This window comes from Hordeum vulgare, chromosome 7H (assembly GCF_904849725.1).
Source record: "Hordeum vulgare subsp. vulgare chromosome 7H, MorexV3_pseudomolecules_assembly, whole genome shotgun sequence".
Classification (NCBI taxonomy): Eukaryota; Viridiplantae; Streptophyta; class Magnoliopsida; order Poales; family Poaceae; genus Hordeum; species Hordeum vulgare.
The window spans coordinates 15,395,358-15,419,400 of record NC_058524.1 but is presented as its reverse complement, the minus strand read 5'-3'; the positions used below and the strand labels follow the sequence as shown (position 1 = coordinate 15,419,400).

Sequence of the window (24,043 nt, the reverse complement as noted above, 5' to 3'; positions counted from 1 at the left end):
CACTAGCGCTTAGCTGGTCTGATCTTGTGTGTGCATGCGCTCGTGTGTATGTGAGCTTGTCTTGTAAGCTGGTTCGACACTTTGTATCTTTTAGTGTTAAAGGTATCATCAATCAAACCCTTAAAGATGAAGAAGAGGAAGGTATATTTATTGTCTCCGTGAACCGTCAATGGAAATGTGCATATTATTACATTGCATGTGTGTGCGTTGGCGCCAAATAACGGTCGGCATCACGAAAACCCAAGCCGCAAAATACATACAACTTCCAACTTCAACTTTCAAGTATTAAAAAAACGCATGATTACGACAATCCAAACCCATCATGCATGCATCCCTGATGATTGACTCCAAGTCTATGAACTAGACACACATGACACTCGACAAATCACATGCTACAAGAGAGTGAAAGCAAGACAAGAGAAGCATGCTCCCAAACCCAATTGCCTCCAAAGGCATTTTAATAGTTTTTTTTTCCTTCCTGAACACTGACTTGCCAATAATCACAACAAGAGTGACAAGACAAACATCAAACCAAGGCCAAACCACATGATCATCAAACATGCAAACATGGTGATGATTGGTGCTCCAACATATGCTACCAATGGGTTTGTCATTGCCATTGTCATTGTCATTGTCAAGATGCTATAATAACTGCTTTAATGGAAAGAGGATGATGATACCACTTAACATAAACTACTCCTCCTACTAACTGGACTCCCTTTCCATCCACTCCCCCCCTAATCCCCTCCCCATCGCATGCGGGCCCGACGGCCCGGGCCCGGGCCCACCACCAACGGAACCAAACAACAACTCCGTGAGCTCCCTCCCCCCCTCTCCCCCTCCCCACCCCGTCCCCGAACGCCGCGAGCTGCTGCTGGTGGGAGCTGCCGACCTCGCCGCGCCGCCGGCCGCCGCGCCCGGGAGACGCCTCCCCCTTCCCTCCCCTCCGCCGTCGCAGCTCCTTCGCGCGGGTGAGTGCCCTCCTCCCCTCCGCCCCTCCCTCGTCCCTGTTCCCACGCCGCGGTTTCGGTCCGGGGGCGCTGTCTCGGGCGAGCGGGGCGTCCGGCGCGCGCGCCGGGCTCCGATCCGCGCGGCCCGGGCGGGCCCTTGCTCGGGAGGGAGCTGCCAAGCGGGGCGGGCGGGTTCCGCGCCGGGAATTTTGAATTTCGTGGCGGTTTCCCAGGACCGCCGCCGCCGCCAGCGCGCCCAGGAATCTTCGGTGGATTTCCCCCTAGGTTTTTCGGAGGCGGTTTCGGCGGGGCTTCCATTCTTCCGGAGTTTCTTGTGCTAAAGCTTGCCCTTTTTTTTTTCCTCTGCTCTTCCTCCTCGCTCTCCTCGTCGCAGATTCGGTTGCCCGGCGACCGGCCCATGGCCACGGAGGAGCGGTGCTGATCGAGGACGCGAGATTCGGGGTTCTGCCAGGGGCGGGGGGAGCTCTCCGGGGCGATTCGGGGGAGGCCTCGTCGGATTCCGGAGGGGATTTAGCGGCGGTGGGCTCGTCGGACAAGATTCCAGCGCGTCGAACCCCCTTCTCCTAGGAATGGCCGCCGGCGGCGACGGCGGCGCCAAGTACAACTCGTACAAGGCGCCGGGGCTGCGGGGCGCGATACTGGAGGCGGCGCACGCCTCGTGCCTCGGCGACCGGTACGCGCTCGGGGAGCAGCTCGGGTGGGGCCAGTTCGGGGTCATCCGCTCCTGCTCCGACATGGTCACCGGCGAGGCGCTGGCCTGCAAGTCCATCGCCAAGGACCGGCTCACGTCCCCCGACGACGTGCGGGGCGTTCGGCTCGAGATCGAGGTCATGGCGCGCCTCTCTGGCCACCCCAACGTCGTCGACCTCAAGGCCGTGTACGAGGACCAGGACTCGGTGCACCTCGTCATGGAGCTCTGCGCCGGCGGGGAGCTCTTCCACCGCCTCCAGGAGCGCGGTTGCTTCCCGGAGCACGAGGCCGCCACGCTCTTCAGGTACCTCATGGAGGTCGTCGCGCACTGCCACAGCAAGGGGATCGTGCACCGGGACCTCAAGCCCGAGAACATCCTCCTCGTCAGCAAGTCGCCGTCCTCGCCTATCAAGCTTGCCGACTTTGGCCTCGCCACTTACACCCAGCCTGGTATGGTTGATTGACAGCCTGATCACCTCTGCTCCGTGGCCGCAACTTCTCAAGACTGATGGTCATTGGAAGCTAAATTGAGGGTTTGGATTTTGTCAGGTCAAAGACTGAGCGGCACGGTGGGGAGCCCGTTTTACATCGCGCCGGAGGTGCTTGCCGGTGGGTACAACGAGGCTGCGGACGTGTGGAGCTCCGGGGTCATACTCTACATCCTTCTGAGTGGCATCCCGCCGTTCTGGGGGAAGACCAAGTCGAAGATCTTTGAGTGTATCAGGTCGACGGAGCTGCGGTTCCCTTCCGACCCCTGGGACAGGGTTTCGGATTCGGCCAAGGAGCTCATCACCGGCATGCTCCGGCGCGATCCTGGACAGAGGCTCACGGCTGAACAAGTTCTAGGTGAGACATGAAATCATCTGTTGAGAAACTGCAAGATGCTCGGAATTCCATTCCTTTCTACTACTCCCTCCGTTCCTAAATATAAGTCTCTTTAGAGATTTTACTATGAACTACTCCCTCTCCCAACTACAATTATTTTGGTACAGAGGGAGTACATACAGTGCAAAAATAAGAGAATCTATACTCTAAAATATGTCTATATACATATGTATGTATATAAGTCAGTACTAATAAAATCTCTAAAAAGACTTATGGAGTATTTAGGAACGGATGGAGTACATCATTAGCATCATACACAAGCTCAGAAGAGACCTTTGATTCTTGATGATTCATGTCTATGCCTTCATGCAACTGAACTGTTGATCAGAATGTAGATTGTAGAGATCAACCATAATTTGGTTGATTAGTATACTATTGTTTATTTAAATCTGGTTTGAATAAAATATCAAGTCTTCACTGCTAAGTCATGAGCTAGCGCCAGCTAAAGGTTCAAGGCTAGGGTCATGTTCTGGATTTCTGGTAGAACCACTAGGGTACAAATAAACAAGTCTGAATCTTTGCTGGCCCTTCAATGTTTCCTTTTGATAAATCACATTCACATGGTTGCTTCTTTATTAGTGTTGATGATTCATCATCTCTGTCACCCTTGATACAATCTTTGTTTGGCTGTCATTGCTTCATTTCCAGACCTTACTGTGCAGTACAGAACTACAGATTAGCTGTTAATGGTTTTCTTTCTCCTGATGGTAGTTTACAGTTGTTCACCATGTGTGGTTTATTGTCTGAACAACTGCCCTTTGTGTATGCAGAGCATTCCTGGATACGGGAACACGCCGACGATTCGCGTGATTCCTGTGGCCGTCGCCATGAGATTGGCCTTGAGAGGGAGGAGCCAGGCTCGTGCTCGTTCTATACGCCGATGGCGACACGCAGCCGTGACGTGAGCTTCAGCACCGGTAGCCCGATCGCCTGCCAGGGCCTGTCGGAGGAACCCTGCTCCCCCACATTCTCCTGCAGATCCTCCTTCTCTGCGTTTAGCGCAGCCAAGGCTCCAGCTCCATCTTGCGGAGTTTCCTTGTTCTCATTCGACGACAGCCCCGAACCCATGAAGGACGCCACGCCCGTCGTGTCGATGCCGAGCTTTTCATTCTTCTGCGGGTTAGGGTCCGACGAGCCCGAGCCACTGGCGGCGTCAGGCAATGACGTACCTGCCGAGAAGGGAGCTCATTGCGTCGAAGACGTCACAGTGGTGTCCATCACCGCCGTCTCCTCCTCGGCTCTGACGAGGATGGCGGAGGCGGCCCTGAGAGGGGCGACGGCGACGAGGGCGAACCCGTCGTCGCGCAGCAGGAGGAACCACACCATTGGCGCAGGCGGCGAGCGAGGGCACCAGCATGACCTTGACATGGCGGTGGCCGAGTCGGTGATCCGGTGGGCGTCGTGCACCCACCTGTCGACCACCCTCTCCCTCCGCGCCTCGCTCGTGTGCTAGCGTCGGCTCTCCACCAGCGGCCGCCATGCGTGCCCTCAGAGTTTGTCCCTTGTAGCCTGTCTCTCTGCTTGCACTGCGAGTCTGCGACGCAAGCCGGCGAAGTGAGATGAGATGAGACGAGAAGAGAAGAAAAGAGATTAGAGACGAGTGTGTCACTGGTAGTAGATTGAATGTAACCTGGACATGATGATATATCTATCTATACATCTATATATCCTTATAGTAGATCGCCGAGCATTTGTTGCTGCTGCCAAGAAAATTGATCATGTGGGATCTGCGTTCGGGACTCATGAATTTCGCACGAAAACCGGTCGATTTACGGACGAAGAAACCGCGGGAAGAGAAGCGCATTTCGATCCTCCGCGGCTGGAGGATTCGTTTGTAAAATTTGGGGAGGATTTGGCAAGAAATTTGAACGGTTTCTTGTATTGCTTTCCTCTTCCTTCAGATAAGTCTTTTTTTTTTTCTATCTCTCTCGAACGCTTTCCTTCAGAGAAGTTGGAACTTGCTCTGCCTCTGCTCGCGCATATCGTCGAACACCATGTCGTCGCCCGCCGCCGCTCCGTCCGACGACGACGCCAAGCTCCGGTGCTTCCTGCAATGGCTCCAGGTCGCGCCCTCTCCCTCCTATCCCCTAGCTCCCCGCCTCCCGTGCTCCCCTAAACCTCGGCCCCTTCCTTTCCACCGCAGGCCAACGGCGCCTACCTCCGCGGCTGCACGATCCGCGCCTGCGGCCGCACGGGCTTCGGCGTCTATGCCACTGCCGTCGACGCAGGCGGCGCCGACGGTAACCATTGCTCTTCTCCCCCTCCCACCCCCCTCCCGGAGGTTCTGCAGGATCCTGATCGATCGGCCGCGTTGGTTGGTGGTGGTGCAGGGGTGGTGATGGCGGTGCCGCTGGACCTCGCCGTCACCCCGATGCGGGTGCTGCAGGACCCGCTCGTCGGCCCGCGGTGCCGCGCGCTCTTCGAGGAGGGCGGCGTCGACGACCGCCTCCTCGTCATGCTCTTCCTCATGGCCGAGCGCCTCCGCCCCACCTCCCTCTGGAAGCCGTGAGCTCACGCCTTCTTCCCCTGCTGATCTCAAGTCTGAACCAATGCTAAGTTTTTTGAGGATTCTGCTCTCGTTGCGTCTGTAGGTACTTGGATGTGCTTCCCAGCACCTTCGGGAGCTCCGTGTGGTTCGACGACGAGGAGCTCGCCGAGGTGGAAGGGACGACGCTGCACCGTGCGACGATCATGCAGGTTCGTCAGCTGCAAATTACTGCTTTCGCTTCTTTGTTGGATTGGGCATTGGGAGAGTACATTGGTGGAAATGAACATAACAGGAGCTTTTGTTTCAGAGAAAATCATTACAAAAGTTATTCGATGATAAGGTGAAAGGTCTGGTCGAGGAGCTACTACATGTCGACGAATCAGGAAGGTTGGTTGAGATTTTGCTCCGTATTTGCTCTTTCTACTTTACATTTCTTTACCAAACACACTCATACATAGTTCCTTTATTATCTCAAGGAATGCTTTTCTGCTGTGGTTTTGCTTTATTGGGGATTGCACCTTTTCATATATGAACCTCATACCCGTCAAATGTTTTATTTTGCAGCTCAATTGAAGTGCGGTTTGAGGACTTCCTTTGGTATGCGTATTACCATTTGCATTTATAGTGTTAACGGAAGTATATTAAATTTACTTGATATCATTTTGCCACCATGGTTTCCCATGCTAATATATAGGAAGTTCCAATTAGGTGAACATAGTTGGCATCAAGGAATCTGTACTTAATTAAAGAAATGGTTTCAACAGCCAATCCTTCCCTCGAAGTTCAATTGTTTAACAGCTTAGACTTATGAAATGAGGCGTTTAATTATCTGCAGGTTTATTTCCTCTCTTTTTCTCCCCATGCTAATCAGCGGTATGAGTTTATGACAGGGCAAACTCGATTTTCTGGACTCGAGCGCTGAACATCCCGTTGCCTCATTCTTACGTTTTTCCGGGCTCACTTGATGAGCAACAGAACAGCACTGGGGAAGTTTTGAGTGGTTCTAGTCTCACCAACCAACAGGTTAGTTTGAATCTTCCCGAACAAGAGCATGCTAGCAACTCAAGTTTAATCCCAAGTATTTGTCATTCTCGCATTATATGTAAATTTCTTTTTCTATATTATACCGCTGGTTCTGGATTCGTTTCTTATGCATGACCTTTGTGGAATATGGCTAAGCGTTAGTGGAACTAGTTAACAAATGTTTAACCACAAAGAGCAGAACCTTAGCTAATATTATTATTACTGTCAAGCATCAATTATTTAAAGGGTAACTGGTGAATACTGAATAGTCATCCTTAACTACAACTTATACGACTAGCACATCCTTGAATTGCAATGTCACAATTAGTGGCGTTTGTTTGTGCTGCATAAATGATTATCATTTTAAGTTTTAACCTCTTTTGAAGGGCACAGCAAATAATGGGAAAGCTGCAGGTTTAGAACAGTGATTTTATCTGTAAGACCTAGAGAACGGATGCTGATGAAATAATGGTTTCCTGTAAAAACTGGAATAATGGCATCCCACCAAGAACAAGAAGTACAATGTATAAACGGTCTGCAGAAACTAACCATGATTTCTACACATATATCTTCATCTACCACATAACGCTTGGTTTTTATTTGCAGGAAACTGACATTACAACGAAGAATTGTAGTGGTGACAAGATTCCTGAATATCGTAATACAGAGTCAATTTGGGTTGAGGGCCTCGTGCCAGGAATCGATTTCTGTAACCATAGTAAGAGTTGAAAGTGAAGTAGATGACTATCTAAATTTAAGTATCCAGTTGACAGGACATATTGGAGAATATCTATATTTCAACAAGAACCACTTCATTGTGTATTTGCCAAGAGTTGAATTTTACTAGTGTAGAAAGTGAAGCTTTCTCTGTTAAATAACCATTGCCCTTTCCTCATTCTAAGTTAGCTTGATTGTTCCCTCTAGATGTAAAGGCTTTGGCGACATGGGAAGTTGATCCAGAGGGAAATTTAACAGGAATTCCTGCTTCAATGTACCTCATGCTTGGTAATTATGCTGATCCAACCTTTGTATCTCATAGTTCTTCGTTAAGCTTTCTTTCAAACTTATTTATGTTAGTACATTATAGTTCCAACTATGATTGTGTCCATTTCTTTGTGGAGGCATATTGCTCAGTAAAATGGCAGAAATCATGATGTTTAAAAACAGCATCTGTGTGTTGTGTGTCACTGACTCAATTACAACTGGCCGTAGGGATCAGTGTGCCAGACTCACAGCAAATGGTGTTTTCCAATTTATACAGTTTAGAAATGTCACTGCTCTACTGAGCAGGGCCGCATGTCCGCATGTGCAACAGGATCGACTGAACAGGGCCCCAGCATCGGAGGGCCCCCAATAGTTTTGTAATCAAGGTTTTAACTGAAGCACTGATACTAGAGTAAATAACCGTTAGAAATATTTTATGCCAAGCCACCCTAGGTATATATTTTCAATAACGATCTATCAGTGCATCACATGCTATTGTCAGGTCTGTTCAGCTTGGGTTCCAACTGGTGCAATTCCTTGCGAAAAATCACAGTGGTTGACAAAAAAACCGATTGTTTCTCTTTCGCACATATGGCCTCAATTTGATTTGCGTATGGCCTTCGATTTCTCTGGTACTGCCCTGCTACTGAGCTAACTTCCCTTTATTTGTTTCTTTCTGTAGCGCAAGCTGGTAAAAGCTCTGTTGAGACTGGGACAGAGATCTACATAAATTATGGAAACAAAGGAAATGAGGTACAATTATTAACAAATCTAATCTTTGTGTTGCACATTTTGACACTTTAGAGCTGACTTTATAAGATGTGAAATAAGATGTGTTGCGATGAAAATAGCTAGAACATGCGAATCTCAGAGCATAAACTGACACTAGATGTAGGTGTGTTATATAACCCACTGGGGATAGCCAAATATATTATCCTATATAATATTTGTTTTCTTGACTTGACTTTATATAATATTTATTTCCTTTTTTTTAACTATATTTGCTAGTGTTAGTATTTATCACCTGTCTCCATACTTCTTTTATACCATGGTTTAGCTTCTAGAACAGTCAAACTTCTCACATGAAGTTTCTTTGGAGTTGCACACACAGTTACACGTGGGGTGAATAACTCATAGAAGAATATCATGTTATTGAGGTCTGACAGCATGCATAACAAAAGGAGAAACGTTTGAATGGGGGAACTACACACTCCAGCCCATGGGCTTTGTGTTCATTTTGTTTTGTCGATTGGATCTGCGGTTTTCTACATCGATTCACAGATCCTTATGGATCTACTTTTGATACAGATATGCTAGATTAAAAGTGCATATTTGCATTAGATTTTTCAGGGTACGGACAGGGAAGATACTTCTCCACTTCATTGGTGAATGACAAGAAGTTGTACTACTATGACTTTCATGTTTGTTATTTAGAATCTGTAGCGTGTTTCATGATTTACTATCTCTATGTATGGGTTTGAAACAACATGCAGTCATTAAGGATGCCATCAAAGTTGCCATGATTGGTTACCACAACAGAATTACTGAGGAAATGTATTTTGTGTTTATCTGCAGGAACTGCTGTACCTATATGGATTTGTGGTTGACAACAATCCAGATGATTATCTAATGGTAACCCTCACATTGATGTATGTGCTTAAAGTTTGTAGGATATATATTTGGCAAATTACATTTTCTGGTTAATGTATATATTGCATGCTAAACGTGAACCTATTAAAGTGACTGATTGCAACGAAAGAAAACCGGCTCACACTAACAGAAGGTACAAGAAAGCCAGTATTCACTGGGATTTTAGAATTAGGAATGGAAGTTTGATGGTACATCAATGCCTTCAGCGTCTTCTAAGTTTGATAATAGATCAATACCTTTTTTAAGAACCTCTTACAGCATACTTATGTAAGAAGTACTCCCTCCGTCATGGTTTAGAAGGCGTGAATGGAAATTCTCTAGAACCTAGGTGGTTATTGATTGGCTGTGAAATGAGTTAAAAAATAGCATTCACACCACGCATGCATATAGAAGTAGTACAACCGAGTACTAATTAGATGTTAGGACTAAATGCAACGCGGCTTAAATCTTGTCTATTGTGGAAATGCACGTAAATTTAACCGTGCCTTCTGTTAGGAAAGCAACTTGTATTCCCATGAGGCCATAGGCCGATATATATATACATGTACAGGTGATGGACTATATGCAGGAAAACCCCTTATATATTGGGATAAAAGGGTACATGACTTGTATTATAACTCGCCACAGGAGCAAAAGTCTCGTCATAATCACGACCATGCTCCTGCTGAAAACCACGAGCCACAAGACGAGCTTTGTGACGCTCAAGAGAACCATCGGAGCGAGTCTTTACCTTGTAGACCCACTTACAAGTGATGGGACGGACTCCAGGAGGAGGGGAAACAAGATCCCACGTACCTGTGCGTTCAAGAGCAGCAATCTCCTCAGCCATCGCAAACTGCCATTCAGGTTGAACAACAGCCTGATGATAAGTAGTCGGCTCAAGAACAGCAGCTCCAGCGGTGGAAAATCCTAAGCGATCAACAGGCGGACGAGGACGAGAACGCAAGCCATAAGTAGGCTGAGACGAGGATGACGGCACATCCAGAGAGGCATCCACAGAATGTGAACGACGAGTGTAACACTGAGTAAAAGATGGAACAATGGAAGGAGGAATCGCTAAAGTAGAATCGGAGAGTGGCGACGAAGAAGTCACCGGAGATGAAGGTGTAGAATCCGGTGACATGCTAGACGAGGAGACTGTGGAAGATGGTGGCGACAAATCGACTGGAGGTGGAGAAGCAGAGGGAGCGGAATGAATAGGCAAAGGCTCGACGAGTGTGATAGGCGTGTCAGGAAAAGTGAGAAAAGAGATATCCTCCACTGAAAAAGTCGAGGAAGATGGGCGTGGGTAGAAGGGACGAGACTCATCAAAAGTCACATCCCGAGAGATACGTATCCGACGACCGATAGGATCCCAACAACGATAGCCCTTATGCTCATCACTATAGCCTAAGAAGACACACTCAACAGACTGAGCGGTCAGTTTGGTGCGTTCGCGGGGGGCAAGAAGAACATAGCAAACACAACCAAACAAGCGAAGCGTCGAATAATCGGGAGACCGATCAAAAAGACGCTCGAAGGGAACACCACCCTGTAGAGCAGCGGAAGGCTGGAAATTGATGAGATAGGTGGAGGTGGAGACAGCCTCAACCCAAAAATGAGGCGGGAGAGAGGCAGCAATCATCAATGCACGAGCCGTCTCAAGAAGATGACGATGCTTGCGCTCAGCCACGCCATTCTGAGCATGAGCACCAGGACAAGAGAATTGAGAGAGAGTCCCTTGCTCAGCAAGAACACCACGCAACATCTTAGAGATATACTCGCCAGCGGAGTCAGCACGAAACACACGAATGGGAGAAGAGAACTGAGTATGAACCATGGCAGCAAAACGCTTATAAATGGACAACACCTCACTACGAGAAGTCATGAAATAAAGCCATGTGTAACGAGAGAAGTCATCGATGAAAATAATATAGTATTTATGACCCCCTTTCGAAGCGAAGGGAGCCGGACCCCATACATCGGAATGGACTAAATCAAAAGGACGCTTAGACACTGACTCACTATGTGGATATGGTAACTGAATCTGCTTGCCAAGACGACAACCCTGACACTCTAAGGAGGCATCTCCTGAGACAGACCCCAGAAGACCTCGACGAACTAACGACGACAAACGAGAACCACACAGATGACCAAGTCGATGATGCCACTGCTGGAAAGAACCAGTAGCCGAGGCGACCAAAGCGGAAGAACTGGCGATAGAATGACCAGCGGAAGGAACATGAAGCCAGTCCAACTCCCAAAGACCCTCAGAATCACGGCGGCGAGGACCAGCCCCAACCAGAGTGTGCGTGCGACGGTCCTGGACAGAACAAGAGTCAAGATCAAGGATGACACGACAACCAGAATCAGCAAGTTGACCAGCGGAAAACAAATTCATGGTAAGTCGAGGAACATGAGCAACATCGGGAACAGAATAAGGAGTGGTAAGAGTGCCTCTACTAACGACAGGAAGGGGAGTACCATCAGCAGTGAGGACATGAACAGGAGAATCAAGCGAACGAAGAGAGGACAGAGTGGAAGAATTAGAAGTCATATGAAAGGAAGCTCCAGAGTCCAGAACCCATGGGGATGTACCTGACTGTGTAGAAGGTGGTTGCTCAGTGCGGGAAGCCTCAGTCACAGAACCAGCAGTACCCGTTGAGGAAGAACCTGAAGCAGCGAGCAGACGCTTAAGTCTCAGGATATCCTGCTCAGTGAAAGCGATGGCTGAAGCTGTCGAGGTAGGTGACGAAGTCGCTGTAGATGATGACCGCGCCTTGCGCAAGTGTTTCTTCTTCGTGTAGCCGTGGGGCTCAATGTGACCATCATTGTTGCAGTAGTTACAATGTGGACGGGGGCGACCTGAGCCGCCAGAAGGAGTGGGCAGGAGCGGCGGAGCACTCGAGCGAGAAGGGGTCGATGCAGCAGGTGGCGTAGAAAAAGTCCGAGCAGCGAGCACCGAGGGAACCTCCAGCAAACCAGCACCACGTAAGCGAGTCTCCTCAGCACGAATCTCAGAAAGCGCCTCCATGAGAGAAATACGGCCACGAGCAAACAACTGAGCACGCCGGGGCTCAAACTCCTTACGGAGCCGAGACAGGAACTCGTAGACGCGATGAAACTCCAAGTCGGCCTGAACAGCCTGGCAACAGGGGCAAGTACGACAACCAGCACTGCGGAGAGAATCAAGCTGGCGCCAGATAGCAGAACTCTGTGCATAGAAGTCATCAACAATAGAGTCACCCTGATGAAGAGCATGCTCCTGACGGACCACAGAGAGGTATAAGGCATCACCAGAGGGCTCATAGCGCTGACGAAGGCGGGTCCACATCTCAAATACAGTAGGAAGACCCAGAAACTCAGAAGCAAACTGAGGCAGAACACTAGCAGTGAGAACAGCGGCAGCACGAGCATCATCATCAAGCCACTGGGTGTAAACGGACAGAGCATCACGATACACCTGAAGAGCCTCCTCATAAGCCAAGACCTTCTTATCATAAGCACTCACAGCGGCCTCATCAGCAAGCTGAGTCGCATCCTTTGCGGCCTGAGAAGCATCCGCAGGAAGAGCCGGTGGGATCGGCGGAGTGGGAGCCACGGGAGGAACCGGACATGGCGGACAGCAGACCTCGCCGGAAAGAAAACCCCATAGGCGGATGCCACGCATGTGAATGCGCATGAAGCCAATGAACTCGGTGTAGTTAGTGCCATCAAAGATCACCGGACAACGAGGAACAGCAACATAGCCGGATGAAGCAGACATTTTTTTTTCTTTTTTTTTTTAGAACCAGAGAGCCGGATCCAATCGAGATCAAAACGAGATCAGGGCGGCGGCTGGCGGGCGCTGCAACGGGAGGACGAGAGCAGCGCTGGATCAGGCGAGTTCAGCAGCAAGGGCGATCCTCAGGAGAAATCGCAAGGGGAGTGGAGATTGTGAAGCAGGAACAGCAGCGGCAGTGATTTTAAAGCAGCAGCGGCGGGTGGATTCCAGGTCGGAAACAGCGAGGCGAGGCGTCCTGATGCGATGCGGCCTGCTGGAGTTCTGACGGGAGCCGCTCCTGGCTGGAGCGGGAGGAGCCGCTCCTGGCAGCGATGCGGCCTGCTGGAGTCCTAACGGGAGCCGCTCCTGGCTGGAGCGGGAGGAGCCGCTCCTGGCAGCGATGCAGCCTGCTGGAGTCCTGACGGGAGCCGCTCCTAGCTGGAGCGGGAGCGGGAGGAGCCGCTCCTGGATGGAGCGGGAACGGGAGGAGCCGGGGGAGACCGGCCTGCTCCTGGCGCGATCTGGAGGAGGGAGCCTCTCCTGGCAGAGCCGCTCCTGGCGAGATCGAGAGGTTTCGACGGGGACGGCGGGAGCAGACGAGGAGGAGACAGAAACACGAGTTGCGCGTGCGAAAAAAAGAACCTAGGGCTCTAATACCATGTTAGGAAAGCAACTTGTATTCCCATGAGGCCATAGGCCGATATATATATACATGTACAGGTGATGGACTATATGCAGGAAAACCCCTTATATATTGGGATAAAAGGGTACATGACTTGTATTATAACTCTAACACCTTCTATACTGTGACGGAGGTAGTAGCTGTTTATCCTCTGATTTCCTTGCTTTAACTGCAGGTTCATTATCCAGTAGAAGCTCTTAGACAGCTCCAATCTGCTGACATTAAGATGAAGCTAATCGAGATGCAGGTACAAATATGTGTTTATCATTTTTTGAACTTACACCAAGTGTTTATCTTGTATGGATTCTAGTGTGTTCTGTTTAGATGAACTTGCCCAACACAGAGTTTTCTGGAATTGAGTCAGAAATTTGACTGCACTTACTATATATACCCTGCCGCCTTTGATTTATCTTGTATGGGGTATTTGATATTTACTGAATGGCTCGAGTTATTTTTTTACTTAGAAAAACATGGCTCAAGATTGTGATGACTTTTCTAATGAGTTCAAGCCATCTGAGCAGTTGTTGCCACTTGCCACCATGGCTCTCACTCTGCATGTATCTAATGTTTGCAGAAGGCTGAATTGAGATGTCTTCTACCTACAAGTTTGCTTGATAGGGGATTTTTCGGAACCAGTACCAGTTCTGGTGAAGATGATGATAACAAGAAAAATGCTAGTCATTTTTCTAGTTACAGTTGGAGTGGTCAACGCAAAGTTCCATCATATCTCAAAAAAAATGTTTTCCCTCAAGAATTTTTAAGTACTCTTCGCACAATTGCCATGCAAGAACATGAACTTGAACAGGTTGCTTCCCTGCTTGGAGAGGTTGGTGTTTTTCTTTCACATAGTGCATTCTGAAGTATAAAGAGCCTGAGTTGACTCCTAAGATTATAAATTGGGTACTATGAAAACAAAAGATGTGAAGTGGGTATTAAGCCTCATATTTTTGGCGTTGTGTTACACTACCAACTGCGGATGAGATGAGTACCTTTTTATTTATTATTTATTTTTGGAGTAGCTTTACTACCTACCCTTCTTGCTGTTAAAAAATACCATGAAAATGTTGTTTGTACACCATCTGGTTAAGCTGTTAGTCTGCTGTAAAGTGAACAGAAAAACCTAGTTAATCAACGTAATTTATTCTATGAAAGAACTGTTCATGAAGCAACAACGCTCTAATTTCATAGCAATTTGCTTCGTTTGCTGATCTAACTCATTCTGAATTACATTTTTGTTCTGAGCACTATCTTGTATGGCTTTATTACAATGACCAGTTTGTTAAAAAAAGGGTGAGTCCAGAAACATGTTAGGTTGCATTGTATTGGGGCTTGAAGGACAGTAATAAGTGTTGTCTTTTTAGGACCATATTGATCTAAGCCCCTTCCATGGCCTTGTTCTTACCAGGTTGGATCTAGTGAGGATAGTGAACCATCTGATGCAGAGATCAAAAGTGCTATATGGGAGGTGTGCGGTGATCATGGAGCACTAGGATTGCTTGTGGATCTTCTTAGAGTGAAGTAATACTCCCACTTTTTATATTTGATAGAGCCCTGTCAAGTGTCAACACTTTGTTGATTAATCATTTCATTTTTCAAGAATGGCTGAACTTGAAGAAGGCACTGGAACAGAAGCATCTGACGGACAACTGCTGGAGAAATTTGATTCCATTGACGCGGAAGACTCCTCGAGGTAGGTTGTGGGCTGGGCATTTTTTATGTTGCTTGGAAGATACCTGTTTTCATTACCAACGCTTACTCTCCATGGAAAGTTTTTCATATAATCGTTCTCTAGTTGTTTACTACTTCCCGTTTTCATCTGCCGATGCTTAATCTGCATGGACACATCTTAATATGATACTTCTCTACAATTTACTACTGGGCAATACTAACAGTGACTATTTTATGATGTATCGTAAGCAATGTGTTGTTGTGGAGAACGCACACGATTGCTACAGTATCAACACAAGCATGGAGCCAATATCACTGAAAAGCCACCTGAGATCTTTATTGCTCAGGGAAAAGTAGAAATACGTTTGTTTCGTTCGTTAAGTCAATCAGTTCAACTGCCTAAACCCCTTCGGCACATGAAATGATCTGTATGTAGGTGCCATAAACAAGTCTGTGTAACTGTATTGTCCATAAACAAGTAATCTCCGCCTCAAATGGAATAGCGCCTTGGTTCTAGATCTTAGAGTGCATCTTGTTTTGGGTCGGCATTTTTTACACTCAACAAAAGTGCACATCCTCTTGATCTCTTACTGTCTCCTTGTCCTCTTTTCGCAGTGCAACCGTCGAGAGAAACAAAGCGACAAAGTCGAGAGCAAACTTGAGGTCGTGTATAGTGTATCGGAGAGGGCAGAAGCAGCTGACGATGATGTTCCTGAGAGAGGCGGAACGCCTTCTGGAGCTGTCTGCAGACGAGCAGACCTAGAGAGACTCTGCTTACCTTGTTGGGAGCGACACATTCTGTAACCTGGTGGTGTTGATCCACTTATGGAGATTACATGTGACGAGCATATTCTGTTATGCACTCATTAGATTTGTTTTTAGATTGAAAAAAGAATCACACATAATTGAAGATGCAGAGTAGATCGAGGGTTGTGAAATACACAGATAAAAAATTGTACGGTAAATACAATTCGTATACTAAATTAGAAAGGGTACACCAGCAGTTCAGTTTGATAATGTTGCTATGCATTCTCATTTTAATTATCCACGGGATGGTGTCAGCTTGGATCATCATCCTAGTTCTGACGTATTCTGTTGTCTCTTCACAGCCTCTGAGGGTGAGGGGAGGGTATCAGGGCAATATAATATGTATATTGATGAAGCCCTCACTGCCCACAAGTGTGCCCTTTTATGAAAGTCATGTTGTGATTGCACCTAGACCCTGATTGATACAAAGAAACAGCCCCTCGTAGGACACGAGAAACAACCTGGGCGGAATATATATAAGAGCCAGTCAGTGTCCTCTAATATCTCAAGTGACACCATGATAACAATAATAACTGTAGATATGATACCTAGCTAAGGGACGATGTTTGGTATCTAAAAGTTTCATCCTGATTCTTAGTAGAGTAATCAGATGGCTAGACGGACTGCAGAAATCTTGTGTAATATGTTAGGCTATATATAGAGCCCAACACTTACCTAACTTGGCAAGAAAATGTAAACCTGTGGAAAGGGTGACACCAGGTTACACAACGCATGAAGTTCATAAATCTGTTACACAACTCATGGGCAGTATTGCTAATAATTACGCGGGTAACAGATTTATATCTCCTACCACATGCTGTGAGAGACGACTAGACGAGGCGGGCAAGGCGGGGCGACACTCGGGGCTGTGCGTGCCAAGGCCGACCAAGGCAAGGAAACGCGGGGCGACAGGTTCCCCTATGCGCAACTTTTGTGTGCGAGCTATCTGACGACATCCGGATGATCCCCAAGCAGAGACCATGTACCTCATGAATTTTTTGGCGCCGACGACTTTGACGAGAAGCGGCTCTGGCCGTAAACCAGGAAGGACGACTTCCTCCTTCGTGCCGCACTGGAGGTAACCATGAAGTCAGTCCCCTCCCCAGCGACCGCATGGTAGTGCATGGAGAAGCATTGTGTGTTTGAGTCGGTGCGACAATGCAAGGAGGGGTGGTGGTGTAAGCGCTCGAGGCGGCGACGCCCCCTCTGGCGGTGTAACAAGGTGGGGGAGGCTGCGCTTCCGGCATGGGCGAGTTAGAGCGGCCCCATCTACACAGCCGTCTCCGGCGTGGAGGCGACCCCATCCCCGACATCACATCTTCGGTGCCATCTCCGACACCCCACTCCGGCTTGGAGGCAACCCAAAGGTGCATCGGCGCAAGTGTGCGACATAATACTACTAGGGTAAACATTATAGGTGAAGGCTTAACAATAGCACGACTTAAAGCAACGCGCTAGTGCTACTTTGTAGTAGCGTGTGTAAATAAAAGCACTACTGCTACACACTTAGCAGTAGGGGGGAGGTTAAGATGAGCACTGCCTGTACACTTTTTCAACCGTACCCACCCGACTATATAGAGTAGGAAGCGTGCTACTACTAAATAGTTTAGCAGTAGCGCATGTTCAAAAGACATGCTGCAAGTACTGTCGCACTGTGCCATTTGGTGGGCCCCACTTAGCAGCAACATGTCTTGTTTTGACGCGCTACTGATACTGCTCTTAGCAGTAGCGCCTGTCCAGGACACGCGTTGCTGCTAAGGCACAACAACCACCTTCCCCAATCCTCCTCTCCCTCTCCCCTTCCTCTCTCCCTCACTTTCTCACTCAGTTTCTTCTCCTCCATTACTATTACCTAGCTTTCTTCTCTCTTTCTTCTCCTACCTCTCTTCTCTCTACTTTAATGCCCCCTCCACCATCTCCATTAATGCACCTCTTTTCTCTCTTAGCTTCCTCACTTTTCTCTCCTCCCTCCACTAGTTAGAGCTAGCCATCTCCTTCTCCTACTAGCTAGATCTATCCATTTAGTAAATGGAACCTACCAACTTCCCAGCTAGATCTATTTTTAACGAAGTAAAGTCATCTAGTCATCGAGCTTCTCTCTTGAGTTAGCCAGGTGAGTAAAAAATTGTGAATTGGAAGAATTAATGGAAAATATGTGTGCGATATGACCGAATCGGGCGATATGATGGAAATTGTGCGTTTGGCATGAGTTGCCGCCTATATGTTTATTTACCAAATTGTGTGTAACATGAGAGTTTCTTATGTTTTACCGAAATGTCGATTTATTTCTGTTCGGTGAATTTCGGGCAAACTCTATATGTCCCTTTTTAGGTAAGGTCATGATGAATTTTTGTATGACTATTGATGCACGCATGCATGGATGCGTTTATAACCCTTTTGCTTATTAATTATACCGCGCAGGTGATCATGAAGGTTAGTGGAATGATGGTGTAAAGATGGTTGCGATACGCGGTGCATGTCATGTATGAAAATAACGAAAGGAGATTTTATGTCCATGTCGAAGATGCAAAAGAGGAGTCTTGCACGACCCCTTTAAGGCGGGCCGTTTGAAAGCGCACCTGCTCATGACTGGTTTTATGGATGGCTATATATACTCAATGGATAAGTGAAGATGATGACGTCGATGGGGCAGCCAATGAGGACATTGGACCAGACGAAGAGATGACTGATAACGACGGCGGAGAAGAGGCCAAACATGATGGCGGAGAAGAGGCCGGACATGGCGGTGGAGAAGATGTTGGACATGATGGAGAAGCCGCAGACACGCTGCAACATTCTTTGCTACTAAATTCAATCCTGCGGGACCATCATGTTCAAGAATTGCTTCGCAAGAAGACGATTAACGATAGCGCTGCTTCTAGAGAGGAGTCCAAGCTGGAGCAACTGGAAGTAGACTCAAAGACTTCATTGTATGATGGTTGCTTTCCATAGGTGACCTGCTTGAGTTTCACTCTTGAACTTCTAAAGACAAAGGCTAAAAAAAAGGATGGACATAAGCCTCAATGAGCTTCTCAAGTATTTAAAGAAGGTTCTCCCCGCAGGAAACCTGTGTCCTACTAGTGTCGATGAGACCAAAAAATCGTGTGCCCTCTTAATCTTCCGCAAATTAGATACCACACATGCACCAATGATTGCATCATTTATCGGAAGGAGCATGCAGAAAAAACCAACTGTCCAGTGTGCAATGCTTCTCGATATAAGAAGGCCGAAAAGAAATGTCCTCAAAAAGTTGTATGGTACTTACCGATCACTCCCCATCTGCAGTGTTATTTCATAGATCCTAAGGAAGCAAAGCTCATGCATTGGCATGCAGAGAGGGTGAAGCCCGACGATGGAGATGATCCGAAGCCGAGACATCTCGTGGATGCAAGGCAGTGGACAGTGTTCAATACCAAATATCGATATTTTGCAGCAGATCCAAGAAACATCGTGCTTGGCACGAGTATAGACGGCATGAATCCGTTTGGCACCCAGAAAAACAACCATAACACATGACCCGTGTTTATATGGATGTACAACCTCCCCCTGGATGAGCATGCTGATTCAAGGGCCGAAACAACCGGGAAATAATATTAATCTGTATCTCGGGCTACTGAAAGAGAAGTTAGACACGTTATGGAAAAACGATCAAGACATGGGACGCCAACAAAGGAGAGTATTTCTATATGAGAGCCGCTCTGATGACGACGGCGCATGACTATCTCGGTTACGGACATGTTGCATGATAGGTGTGCCACGGATATTGCACGATACAACATCTCACCAGCTAATGAAAGATGTCGGCTCTGGGAAAATCGTGTATATGGGGCATCGAAGATGTCTCGAGAAGGATGCCCTGTGGATAAACCGTGGAGATCTATTCAATGCTGAGGCCGAGCATCGAGGACCTACACGTAAGAGAAGCGACATCGAAATCTATGAGTTGTTGAAAAACTGGAATAGTGCCCCACATTGGGAAAGATGAAAAAAGCGTCGGAGCTGCTGCTAAGGTTTGTAAAACAAGGTCGTTTTTTTGGGATTTGGAGTATTGCCCCAAACTCGACACGCCTCATTGCGTTGATCAAATGCATATCATGAAGAATGTCCTCGAGAGTTTGCTTGACAAAGAGGAACATGTCGGACAAGACCAAGGATGGGTCGAAGGCAAGAAAAGACTTGGAATATTTGAAAATCAGGGCAGATCTCCACATGCCCAGTAGAAAGTCACCGGAGGACACAGTGACGGAGACAGAAGTGGGGAAGAGGGGCAAAAAAGTCAACACGAAGGAAGAGTAATATTGCCCCTTTCTTGCTTCACCTTAAGTCCGAATAAGATGGATCAATTCTTCAAGTTCCTTACTGGAATCAAAGTTAGTTCCGGTTACTGTGGGAATATAAGCTGATTTCTAGACACGGAGAAGAAAAGGTTTAGAGGGATGAAGTTTCATGACTGTCACGTGATGATGACACAAATACTACCTGTGGCCATTAGAGTAATGATGGACCAGCACGTCCGTGACACGATTACTGATCTCTGCAACTTTTTTGACGTTATCTCTCGAAAGTCGATCAGTATGAAGCAACTCCGAAGGCTACATGAAGAGATCGTTGTCATACTAAATGAGCTTGAGATGTACTTTCCGCCTGTGTTCTTTGACGTCATGGTGCATTTGTGTGTCCACATTTTGGATGACATCATCAACCTCGGGCCGACATTCCTGCACATCATGATGCCGTTCGAGAGGATGAATGGGGTCATCAAATGATTCGTTCGTGACATGTCCCCTCTGGATGGAAGCATTGTCCAGGGCTTTCTGACCAAATAGTGTTGGAAATATGCCCTAGAGGCAATAATAAATTAGTTATTATTATATTTCTTAGTTCATGATAATCGTTTATTATCCATGCTATAATTGTATTGATTGGAAACACAATACTTGTGTGGATACATAGACAAAACACTGTCCCTAGTAAGCCTCTAGTTGACTAGCTCGTTGATCAAAGATGGTCAAGGTTTCCTGGCCATAGGCAAGTGTTGTCACTTGATAACGGGATCACATCATTAGGAGAATCATGTGATGGACTAGACCCAAACTAATAGACGTAGCATGTTGATCGTGTCATTTTGTTGCTACTGTTTTCTGCGTGTCAAGTATTTGTTCCTATGACCATGAGATCATATAACTCACGGACACCGGAGGAATGCTTTGTGTGTATCAAACGTCGCAACGTAACTGGGTGACTATAAAGATGCTCTACAGGTATCTCCGAAGGTGTTCGTTGAGTTAGTATAGATCGAGACTGGGATTTGTCACTCCGTGTGACGGAGAGGTATCTCGGGGCCCACTCGGTAATACAACATCACACACAAGCCTTGCAAGCAATGTAACTTAATGTAAGTTGCGGGATCTTGTATTACGGAACGAGTAAAGAGACTTGCCGGTAAACGAGATTGAAATAGGTATGCGGATACTAACGATCGAATCTCGGGCAAGTAACATACCGAAGGACAAAGGGAATGACATACGGGATTATATGAATCCTTGGCACTGAGGTTCAAACGATAAGATCTTCGTAGAATATGTAGGATCCAATATGGGCATCCAGGTCCCGCTATTGGATATTGACCGAGGAGTCTCTCGGGTCATGTCTACATAGTTCTCGAACCCGCAGGGTCTGCACACTTAAGGTTCGACGTTGTTTTATGCGTATTTGAGTTATATGGTTGGTTACTGAATGTTGTTCGGAGTCCCGGATGAGATCACGGACGTCACGAGGGTTTCTGGAATGGTCCGGAAATGAAGATTGATATATAGGATGACCTCATTTGGTTACCGGAAGGTTTTCGTGCATTACCGGAAAAGTTTCGGGCTCATCGGTAGTGTACGGGGAGTGCCGGGAGGGGTGCCGGGGACCATCGGGAGGGGTGTCACGCCCCAAGGGGTCTCATGGGCTATGGGAAGAGATAAACCAGCCCCTAGTGGGCTGGAATAAGTTCCCACTAAGGCCCATAAGGTTTGAGAAGGAAAAAACACAAGGTGGAAAGAGTTTCCAAGTGGGAAGGTGGAATCCTACTCCAAGTAGGATTGGAGTAGGACTCCTCCACCTCCAATTTTGGCCAAACCTTTAGGTTTTGAGGCTGCCTCCTCCCCTCCGTCCCACCTATATATACGTAGGTTTTAGGGCTGATTTGAGACGACTTTTCCACGGCAGCCCGACCACATACCTCCACGGTTTTTCCTCTAGATCGCGTTTCTGCGGAGCTCGGGCGGAGCCCTGCTGAGACAAGGTCATCACTAACCTCCGGAGCGCCGTCACGCTGCCGGAGAACTCTTCTACCTCTCCGTCTCTCTTGCTGGATCAAGAAGGCCGAGATCATCGTCGAGCTGTACGTGTGCTGAACGCGGAGGTGCCGTCCGTTCGGTACTAGATCGTGGGACTGATCGCGGGATTGTTCGCGGGGCGGATCGAGGGACTGATCGCGGGATTGTTCGCGGGGCGGATCGAGGGACGTGAGGACGTTCCACTACATCAACCGCGTTCACTAAAGCTTCTGCTGTATGATCTACAAGGGTACGTAGATCACTCATCCCCTCTCGTAGATGGACATCACCATGATAGGTCTTCGTGCGCGTAGGAAATTTTTTGTTTCCCATGCGACGTTCCCCAACAGTGGCATCATGAGCTAGGTTCATGCGTAGATGTCTTCTCGAGTAGAACACAAAAGTTTTTGTGGGCGGTGATGTGGGTTTTGCTGCCCTCCTTAGTCTTTTCTTGATTCCGCGGTATTGTTGGATTGAAGCGGCTTGGACCGACATTACTCGTACGCTTACGAGAGACTGGTTTCATCGCTACGAGTAACCCCGTTGCTCAAAGATGACTGGCAAGTGTCGGTTTCTCCAACTTTAGTTGAATCAGATTTGACCGAGGAGGTCCTTGGATGAGGTTAAATAGCAACTCATATATCTCCGTTGTGGTGTTTGCGTAAGTAAGATGCGATCCTACTAGATACCCATGGTCACCACGTAAAACATGCAACAACAAAATTAGAGGACGTCTAACTTGTTTTTGCAGGGTATGCTTGTGATGTGATATGGCCAACGATGTGATGTGATATATTGGATGTATGAGATGATCATGTTGTAATAGATAATATCGACTTGCACGTCGATGGTACGGCAATCGGCAGGAGCCATAGGGTTGTCTTTATAACTACGTTTGTGCTTGCAGATGCGTTTACTATTTTGCTAGGACGTAGCTTTAGTAGTAATAGCATGAGTAGAACGACAACCCCGATGGCGACACGTAGATGGAGATCATGATGATGGAGATCATGGTGTGACGCCGGTGACAAGAAGATCGTGCCGGTGCTTTGGTGATGGAGATCAAGAAGCACGTGATGATGGCCATATCATGTCACTTATAAATTGCATGTGATGTTAATCCTTTTATGCACCTTATTTTTCTTAGAACGACGGTAGAATTATGAGGTGATCTCTCACTAAAATTTCAAGACGAAATTGTGTTCTCCCCGACTGTGCACCGTTGCTACAGTTCGTCATTTCGAGACACCACGTGATGATCGGGTGTGATAGACTCAACGTTCACATACAACGGGTGCAAAATAGTTGCGCACGCGGAACACTCGGGTTAAGCTTGACGAGCCTAGCATGTGCAGACATGGCCTCGGAACACATGAGACCGAAAGGTCGAGCATGAATCGTATAGTTGATATGATTAGCATAGAGATGCTTACCACTGAAACTATTCTCGACTCACGTGATGATCGGACTTGAGATAGTGGATTTGGATCATGTACCACTCAAATGACTAGAGAGATGTACTTTTTGAGTGGGAGTTCTTAAGTAATATGATTAATTGAACTAATTGTCACGAACATAGTCTAATGGTCTTTGCGAATTACGATGTAGCTTGCGCTATGGCTCTACTGTTTTATATGTTCCTAGAGAAAATTTAGTTGAAAGTTGATAGTAGCAAACTTTGCAGACTGAGTCTGTAAAACCGAGGATTGTCCTCGTTGCTGCACAAAAGGCTTATGTCCTTAATGCACCACTCGGTGTGCTGCACCTCGAGCGTCGTCTGTGGATGCTGTGAACATCCGACATACACGTTTCTGATGACTACACGATAGTTCAGTACAAAAAAACTTAATGGCTTAGAAGCAAGGCGCCTAAAACGTTGTAAAACGTCACGGAACATAAGTGATGTTCTAAAGAGATGAAATTGTGATTTCATTCTTGTGCCCTTGTTAAGAGGTACGAGACCTCCGACAAGATTCTTTGTCCACAAAGCACAGGAGAAAAGGCTCAATCGTTGAGCATGTGCTCAGATTGTCTGAGTACGACAATCGCTTGAATCAAGTGGGAGTTAATCTTCCAGATGAGATAGTGATAGTTCTCCAAAGTCACTGCCACCAAGCTGTGAGAGCTTCG

At 47.4% G+C, this 24,043-nt stretch overlaps 1 protein-coding gene across 1 annotated transcript; it reads left to right on the top strand.

Annotated features, from left to right (window-relative positions):
• Positions 1-741: 741 nt before the first annotated feature.
• Positions 742-15,800, top strand: LOC123410537. Its single transcript, XM_045103486.1, has 17 exons — positions 742-971; positions 1,345-2,111; positions 2,211-2,507; positions 3,317-3,938; positions 5,138-5,243; positions 5,342-5,421; positions 5,599-5,631; positions 5,925-6,057; positions 6,664-6,775; positions 6,982-7,062; positions 7,724-7,794; positions 8,617-8,673; positions 13,291-13,362; positions 13,690-13,941; positions 14,521-14,633; positions 14,713-14,805; positions 15,399-15,800. Exons 1-17 carry the CDS (start codon positions 757-759, stop codon positions 15,544-15,546), a joined length of 3,252 nt encoding a protein of 1,083 aa, XP_044959421.1. The 5' UTR covers positions 742-756; the 3' UTR covers positions 15,547-15,800.
• The last annotated feature ends 8,243 nt before the right edge of the window (positions 15,801-24,043 follow it).